The sequence below is a fragment of the Macrobrachium rosenbergii genome, chromosome 7 (assembly GCF_040412425.1).
Source record: "Macrobrachium rosenbergii isolate ZJJX-2024 chromosome 7, ASM4041242v1, whole genome shotgun sequence".
NCBI lineage: Eukaryota > Metazoa > Arthropoda > Malacostraca > Decapoda > Palaemonidae > Macrobrachium > Macrobrachium rosenbergii.
In genome coordinates this window covers 42,395,422-42,404,789 of record NC_089747.1, presented here as the reverse complement: position 1 = coordinate 42,404,789, position 9,368 = coordinate 42,395,422, and the positions used below count along the sequence as shown (strand labels likewise).

Below are 9,368 nucleotides of genomic sequence, written 5' to 3'. Positions count from 1 at the left end.
TCTTCAGCAAAGCTCCAGAGGTCCTTTATTCTTCCTCTCACACCGCTGGACTGTGGAAGAGTCTCCCTTCTTCTGAGGATGTATTGCAATTGGAATTTCTTCTTCAGAAGTTCAAGCGAAGATGCAATGCATTACTACCATAATACGATCCAAATTGCATTTTAATTACTCTACTGAAATTTTTATTGATTTATCAATTTGTTTTTCTATTTCCCATTACCTTCTGTTACTTCTTTAGAATGAACGCCATAATATTCTGTGGAAGCTTGAATTTCAAGTTAATGACCCCTGCGGTGGGCTTGTTCCATATGCATGGGGCTCCTCTTCTGAATAATAATAATAATAATAATAATAATAATAATAATAATAATAATAATAATAATAATAATAATAAAATAATAATAACCAAACCTACCAGCACTCTGACGTACACATAAAACGTGTAAATAGGCATAGGGTATTTGCTTACAACCAAAATGAGAGAGAGAGACGCACACACGCATGTAAAAATCCGCATTCACTTGATAAAGAGAAAATATACATATGTCTCCGCACAAAACATAGACATGCACATGATGAAGAAAAACAGACATTGATTTGTCTATCTATAAATGATGTGACACGTGCATTGATATTGAGATACGAGTAATGTATGCATGAACAGAAGATAGCAAGGCAAAGAGATGTTGATTCATATATGTGAAAAATATTGAAAGTCGTTGAGATACAATGTAAAATCAAAGGGTGGGAAAGTCACATGTTTGTATATGCGTAAGATATATGCACATTGATGGTGTATATATCCTATGTATATATAAAGTATGTATGTATGTATGTATGTATGTATGTATATTATATATACAAAATATTTATATGTATTTACATACACACACACACACAGAGAGAGAGAGAGAGAGAGAGAGAGAGAGAGAGAGAGAGAGAGAGAGAGAGAGAGAGTAAATAGATATATCTACGAACATTATCACGGATACATGCGTACACACAGACATACACACACACATGTACACTGTGCACAAATAGACATAAAAGCGATAGAAAAGCGCTTAGGTGTATTCATACGTACAAATGAAAGTATACATACGTGATTCAACCGATACATACATATTTGTATCCAAGTCACGTATACTTGCATACATAAGAGATAAAATCATACATACACATACGCACGTTATGAAATCAACAGAAAAGCAAATAAACCAACGAAAACCAAAGACATACACAAACAAGTAAAAAATGCGTCGAAGTGTCTTCGGCGCAATCGAGTTTTCTGTACAGCCGCTACAGCGTGCAATCAAGGCCACCGAAAGTAGATCTATCTTTCGGTGGTGTCGGTATAATGCTGTATGAGCCGCGGCCCATCAAACTTTTACCACGGGCCGGTGGTGGCCTATCCTATATCGTTGCCAGATGCACGATTATGGCTAACTTTAACCTTAAACAAAATCAAAACTACTGAGGCTAGAAGACTGCAATTTGGTATGTTTGATGACTGGAGGGTGGATGATCAACATACCAATTTGCAGCGCTCTAGCCTCAGTAGTTTTCAAGATTTGAGGGCGGACAGAAAAAAAGTTTACTATGATATATGAATATGCGTAGCATTTATTACTTGCAAATTACATGATCGTTTTCGAGCAATTGACAAATTGGAAATTTTCATCAGCCGGACCTAGATCTGGATAAGTCTCACATGGGAGCGATGGACTGCTCAATAATTATGTCACTGGGAGCATATGAGTAATCTGAATTGATGTCACTAAGAGCATTTGTTAATCTGAGATTATGTCACTAGCAGAATTTGATTATCTGAAACTATGTCACTTGGAGCATTTGATTAATCTGATACTATGTCATTATCAGCATCTGATTAATCTAAGATTATGTCACTTGGAGCATTTGATTAATCTGAATTGATGTCACCAGGAGCATCTGATTAATTTGGGATTATGTCACTATGAGCAATCGATTAATCTGAACTGATGTAACTACGAGGATTCAATTAATCTGAATTGATGTCACAAGGAGCATTTAATTAATCTGAATTGATGTCACAAGGAGCATTTAATTAATCTGAATTGATGTCACAAGGAGTATTTAATTAATCTGAATTGATGTCACAAGGAGCATTTGATTAATCTTAATTGATGTCACTAGGAGCATTTGATTAATCTTAATTGATGTCCCTAGGAGCATCTGACTAATCTGAATTGATGTCATTAAGAGCATTTGATTAACCTGAATTGATGTCACTAGGAGCATTTGATTAATCTGAATTGATGTCATTAGCAACATTTGATTAATATGAAATTATGTCAATAGGAGCATTTGATTAATCTGAATTGATGTCACTGGGAGCATTCGATTAATCAGAATTGATGCAACTATGAGCATTTGATAATCTGCACTGATGTCACTAGGAGCATTTGATTACTCTGAATTAATGCAATAAGAGCATTTGATTAACCTGAGATTACATCAGCCGGGAGCATCCGATTATTCAGAAATGACTCAGGTCCGTTTCCCGAAGAACCCACTGAAACTCTGTCGAGGTACCTGGTAGTCAGTCGGCACTGGCAAGTCGCAATCGCGATGGAATAGGGCGTGGTGTCAGAAACATGACGGATCAGCTGAGAAAAAGTAAGTTAATATATATATATATATATATATATATATATATATATATATATATATATGTATATATATATACAGTATATATATATATATATATATATATATATATATATATATATATATATATATATATATTATCTTTTTTTAAATATATATATACAAAGAATAGAGAACCTCGTTCTTATGAATATGAGGCGTCGTATTTTACGTATTTTACAGGGAGAATTTCCTAATAAGCCCTCAAAAGAACACACACACAGACACCTAAGTTCAAGGATTTTGAGCTGAGCCGAAATAAGAGATAAACTTGAGTGAAATCCATCAGCGGGGCCGCCGAAGTTTCTTCTTCTGCCGTCTTATGCTTAAGAGGCTTTAAATGGCGATAACGAGAGAGAGAGAGAGAGAGAGAGAGAGAGAGAGAGAGAGAGAGAGAGAGAGAGAGAGAGAGAGAGAGAGAGAGAGAGTTGGGAAACGGACCGGGGTAAAGAGAGAGAGAGAGAGTTAGAGAGAAATCATAGATGGTGAGGAAGAAAAAAGAGAGAGAGAGAGAGAGAGAGAGAGAGAGAGAGAGAGAGAGAGAGTGGGCGACGGACCGGGGGAAAGGAGAGAGAAAGAGAGAGGGAGATATAAATCATAGAAGAAAAAGAAGAAGAAGAAGAAGACGAGGACAGAGAGAGAGAGAGAGAGAGAGAGAGAGAGAGAGAGAGAGAGAGAGAGAGAAGGAAAGATGGAAAATGATAGAAGACGAAAATCAAAACGATGAAATAAAAATCTTAGAAGAAAAAAAAAAAGAGAGAGAGAGAGAGAGAGAGAGAGAGAGAGAGAGAGAGAGAGAGAGAGAGAGAGAGAGAGAGAGAGAATGGAGCAAAGGACATGAGAAAAGAGAGAAAGAGAGGGAAATAAAAAACAAAACAAGAAAGAAAAGGAAGAGATAAAAAATAATAGGATACAAAAAAAATAAAAAGTGAGAGAGAGAGAGAGAGAGAGAAACACAAAGCCATCCTGTCACACACAGGGTCGATCAGATAGGTACCTAAACACGTTTAGGGGATAAGTACCCAATCCCTTAATCTCTATTGTCCTTTTTCGAGGTGTTTAGGGCCTCTAAGTGCCGCCTAGACGAGGCGTCCATCTCCTAACCACGTCAGTGAAAGGATCTACACAATCTACACAGAAGTACTTTGGATAAAGTTAGTGGAAATCATTATTTCGTTGAGTAGGAAGGAATTGCATACGTATTATTTTTCTCATGTGACTGAGTTTTATCATTATTTATTGTCAAGAAATTTTCTCTCTCTCTCCAATTTATTGATGTTTTTATCTCCCTCTCTGTGTGTGATATTTATCCATGTTTTTCCTTTATCTCTATAATTCTCTGTCTGTCTGTCTCTCCCTTTCTCTCATTTATCCCAACCCTCCTCTCTCTCTCTCTCTCTCCACTTCTTTTCCTCTCTCCAATTAATATATATATATATGTGTATATATATATGTGTGTATATATATATATATATATATATATATATATATATATATATATATATATATATATATCCCTTCTATTCCTCTCTATCGTTCAACTGAGCTTTCCCCCTCTCTCTCTCTCTCTCTCTCTCTCTCTCTTCCCATCCGAACACCAATCTACTGCTCGCACGTAAGACAAACTCCCTCCCATTATAGATTACCCGAAGCTTTTCCGCCCTTTCTCTAACGTTTATGAAATCAGTACCCGGGACTATCTCTCTCTCTCTCTCTCTCTCTCTCTCTCTCTCTCTCTCTCTCTCTCTGGAAAGAGCATCTGCTGAATATTAAGTCAGGTCAGCGGCAGTTGGTGGATATGTTTATATTACCGGAGAGTATTCACCAGATGTGCTTTGTTTTTGGCAGATAGGAGCATCTGCTAAATAAAAGATGAGGTTTTTCGCTGAAAATCCCCTAATTTTGTAACAATCGGATCCTTGATTTAGATACACGTTCGAATTCGTCCGGGATTTTAGTAGCAAATTTGATATCAATTGAAGACAGTTTCTGTATATAGATGTATACGAGAGAAAGCGTTAACTGTATAAAAACAAGTAAGAAATGCGCCGAAGTTTCTTCGGCGCAATCGAGTTTTCTGTACAGCGTATTACGCTGTATGAAACTTTTAGCCACGGCCCATCGAATTCTTAGCCGCGACCCATCAAACTTAGCCACGGTCCGGTGGTGGCCTCAGCCACGACCCATGAAACTCTTAGCCGCGGCCCATCAAACTCAGCCACGGTCCGGTGGTGGCTCAGCCACGACCCATTAAACTCTTATCCGCGGCCCATCAAACTCAGCCACGGTCCGGTAGTGGCCTGTGTTGTTGGTACTTATAGCGGTGCCAGTAATACGATTATGGCTAACTATAACCTTAAATAAAATCAAAACTACTGAGGCTTGAGGGCTGCAATTTGGTATGTTTGATGATTGGAGGGTGGATGATCAACATACCAATTTGCAGCCCTCTAGCCTCTGTAATTTTTAAGGTCTGAGGGTGGACAGACAAAGCTATCTCAATAGTTTCCTTCTATAGAAAACTAAATATATAAATATATACATCAAGGTGCACTGTCATCACAAATTAAAGAAATTATACTTAAATGTAATTTTCTTCAAAATAGCAGTTTCTTCGAAGGGAGATATTCTTTGAAGAATTTTCTTTCACAAAGACAATCTAAACAGATATTGCTATCCCCCCGACTGACACTTGAAAAGATATTTAGAAAAATAAAAAAAATAAATTATAAAATAGTTTTTAAAAAGTAATTTCTTTCCAAAAGTAATTTCCTTCGAGAAGTGTTTTTTACCAAAAGTGTTTTGATTGAAAAAATAAATTAAAAATATAAAACAGTCTTTAAAAAAGTAATCTTTTCCAAAAGGAATTTCCTTCGAGAATTTTTTTTACCAAAAGAATTTTGATTGAAAAAATAGATTAAAAAGGATATTAAAAACAGATTTTAAAAAGTAATTGACTCCAAAAGTAATTTCCTTCTAAAAGTATTTTTTACTGAAAGTTTTTGACTGAAAACGTTTTATTTTTACAGAATGTCATTTCCTTAAAGGCATACAATTGTTTTAAAATGAAAATAACACTTCTCATATTGAACTGAATATAGAGTTTACGCCAAAGGCCAAGCACGGGAACCAATGAGGTCATTCAGCGCTAAAACAGAAATTGACAGTAAAAAGTTTTAAAGGTGTGACAGGAGGAAAACATCGCAACTGTTAGGAGAGGGTGGAAAGTAAGATGGAAGAAAGAGAATATGAATGGAGGTACAGTAAAAGAAATGAAAGAGGTTGCAGCTATGGGTCGAAGGGACGCTGCAAAGAACCTTAAGTAATGCCTACAGTGTACCGCATGAAGTTCAGCCGAGTTTTCTGTACAGCCGCTACAGCGCATAATCAAGGCCACCGAAAACAGATCTATCTTTCGGTGGTCTCGGTATAATGCTGTATGAGCCGCGGCCCATGAAACTTTAACAACGGCCGATGGTGGCCTATCCTATATCGTTGTCAGAAGCACGATTATAGCTAACTTTAATCTTAAATAAAATAAAAACTACTGAGGCTAGAGGGCTGCAATTTGGTATGTTTGATGACTGGAGAGTGGATGATCAACATATCAATTTGCAGCCCTCTAGCCTTAGTAGTTTTTAAGATCTGAAAGCGGACAGACAAAGACAGCACAATAGTTTTCTTTTACAGAAAACTAAAAAGGGTTTTCTTTTACAAAAGGGCATTTTCTTCAAAAACTGGCACTTCTCCCACTCTCCTTCCGCCCCCCCCCTTACCTAAAAAAGAAAGCTTCATCACCTCTCCTTAAGGAAAGTATAGATTGCTGGACAAGGAATCAAATAAAAGAAACAAATAAACGAGAAGAGAAAGTTCTGAGGTGTTTTTCCTTAACTTCTTTGACACTTGGGAGTAAAAGTGATAAAAAAGAAGTTAAATGTAACTTGAAAGAGCTTTGAAAATTCTTATAACTAAGAGTATTTATCATATTAAAGTATTCTGACAATTTTTGAAAAATGTGTCACTAAGTCTATCTTTTTTTTTTAGTTTTCACAAAAAAAAAAAGGAATGAGAAGATTTTTTTTAGTTTTCACAAAAAAAGGAATGGCAAGATTTTTAGCTTTCACAAAAAAAGGCAAGACTTTTAGCTTCCACAAAAAAAGGGAATCGCAAGATTTTTTCGTTTTCACAAAAAAATGAATGGCAAGATTTTTCTCGTTTTCACAATTTTTAGTTTTCAAAAAAGAGGAATGGCAAGATTTTTTAGTTTTCAAAAAGGAGGAATGGCATAATTTTTTTAGTTTTTTCGTTCTTACAAAAAAAAGGAAGGGCAAGATTTTTTCGTTTTCATAAAAAAAGGAATGGCAAGATTTTTTTCAGTTTTCAAAAAAGAGGAATGGCAAGATTTTTTTTTTAGTCTTCACAAAAATAAAAAGGAATGGAAAGATTTTTCAGGAATCGACAAATTTGTGACAACGAATTATTTTACAAGTAAAAAATTGTGAAAAGAACTTTTTTTAATGTTGAAAATTATATCTCTTATTATTAAAGAAAAATAAACTCATTTCCCCAAGACGAAATAAAAAAAAAATGTAATAAAGAAGCTTTATCATATTTAAGCAAGTAAAAATGTGCCTTGGTTTCTTCGGTGCAATCGAGTTTTCTGCACAGCGTTTACTCAAGGCCACCGAAAATGGACCTATCTTTCGGTGGTCTAGGTATAATGTTGTATGAGCAGCGGCCCATGAAACTCTAATCCGGCCGTGTTGGCCTATGTTGTCCTATATACTATATCGTTGGCAGAAGCACGATCATGGCTAACTTGAACCTTAAATAAACCTAAAATAAAAACTACCGCGGCTAGAGGGCTGCAATTTGGTATGCTTGATGACTGAAGGGTGGATGATCAACATACCAACTTGCCCTCAGAGCTTAAAAGCTTGTAGTTTTTAAGCTCTGAGGGCGGACAGAAAAAAGTGCGGACGGACACAATAGTTTTCTCTTCGGAAAACTAAAGTGTAATAAAGAATCTTTATCAAATTTTAAAAATGTGCGAAAACATATAAAGACAAGGAAAATGGTACACTTTTAAAAACATTAGTATACCACTGCATTTCCCAAGCTTTTTGTGACAAACAATTTTCTAGGTCCAGAGTGTAATCGCTAAGAGGGAAAGCACACCCACATACATACACACAAACACACACAAACATAAACACACACACAAACACACAGAGCTAAACATACCGAAATCATTTTGGGACTTTAGAAATTGGCTTCAAGCCTGGCGGTGGGGAATGTCCACAAAATGTCAGGAATCCGCAATCAGGAATGTAAACATTCCTTCGTAACCACAAACTTATGAACGGAAAGCTCGTGTTTACTTGGGCCTTTTACACACCTCAATTTCTGTCGGAAATCTAATCAGAAAACGGAAAAAAAGAGAAGAATTATGGTTAATATATTTCGAAAATGACACGATGGCTCCCAATGACATTTCGTGTACCCTTTTCCCAGAGAGAGAGAGAGAGAGAGAGAGAGAGAGAGAGAGAGAGAGAGAGAGAGAGAGCCACTACGATGTAACAGATAAAGGAGATGACTGCTGAGAGAGAGAGAGAGAGAGAGAGAGAGAGAGAGAGAGAGAGAGAGAGAGAGAGAGAGAGAGAGAGAGAGAGAGACTAGAGCAGCTATGATATAAGAGATAAAGAAGACTGCTGAGAGAGAGAGAGAGAGAGAGAGAGAGAGAGAGAGAGAGAGAGAGAGAGAGAGAGAGAGAGAGACTAGAGCTGTTATGATATGACAGATAAAGGAGAAGACTACTGAGAGAGAGAGAGAGAGAGAGATAATAGTCATTATGATATGATATATAAAGAAGACTGCTGAGAGAGAGAGAGAGAGAGAGAGAGAGAGAGAGAGAGAGAGAGAGAGAGAGAGATAATAGTCGTTATGATATGATACATAAAGAAGACTGCTGAGAGAGAGAGAGAGAGAGAGAGAGAGAGAGAGAGAGAGAGAGAGAGAGAGAACGCTGGATAAATGACCACGGAAAACTAGAGAAGTGAAATACTCAAGAAACTAAGGAAGCATGAGTAAAAAATAAGAGAGAGAGAGAGAGAGAGAGAGAGAGAGAGAGAGAGAGAGAGAGAGTTCATGCGTACAAGTGCATACGTGTGAGAGATGTACGATCATGGTTAAGAGTGCTAATGCAAGCGGGGTATTAGAGAGAGAGAGAGAGAGAGAGAGAGAGAGAGAGAGAGAGAGAGAGAGAGAGAGAGAGAGAGAGCTTATCCCCAAACGAGAGATGCTAACACCCACAGCACAGGGAGGGAGCACAAATGTCAAGTGAATGTACCCGCGGACCAAAAAAGGAAGATTCTTGGACCGAGTGAGAGAGGAAATAAATTTACCTCGAGATGACATAAGAAAGGGTGAAAGAAGTAAAAGGAGATAACACCAATAATAAATGGAAAAGGGAAAAGTCGAATATGCTCCGTCGCACTTTGTGTGAGTACGAGAGAGAGAGAGAGAGAGAGAGAGAGAAAGAGAGAGAGAGAGAAAGAGAGAGAGAGAGATGTTGTAATCGATAAACTAGAACTCTAGAGAGAGAGAGAGAGAGAGAGAGAGAGAGAGAGAGAGAGAGAGAGAGAGAGAGAGAGAGAGCAATCATATTTCCTATTTGCAAC

The 9,368-nt window shown here is 37.0% G+C and overlaps 1 protein-coding gene across 1 annotated transcript in view; it reads left to right on the top strand.

The window, feature by feature from the left end:
* The window catches only part of LOC136840411 (octapeptide-repeat protein T2-like), a 53,091-nt gene extending 44,060 nt beyond the window's left edge, over window positions 1-9,031 (top strand). Inside the window, 4 exon segments of the mRNA XM_067107091.1 lie at window positions 900-956; window positions 3,319-3,516; window positions 8,293-8,368; window positions 8,921-9,031. Of these exon segments, the coding sequence (XP_066963192.1) occupies window positions 900-956; window positions 3,319-3,516; window positions 8,293-8,368; window positions 8,921-9,031 (442 nt within the window).
* Window positions 9,032-9,368: the final 337 nt, after the last annotated feature.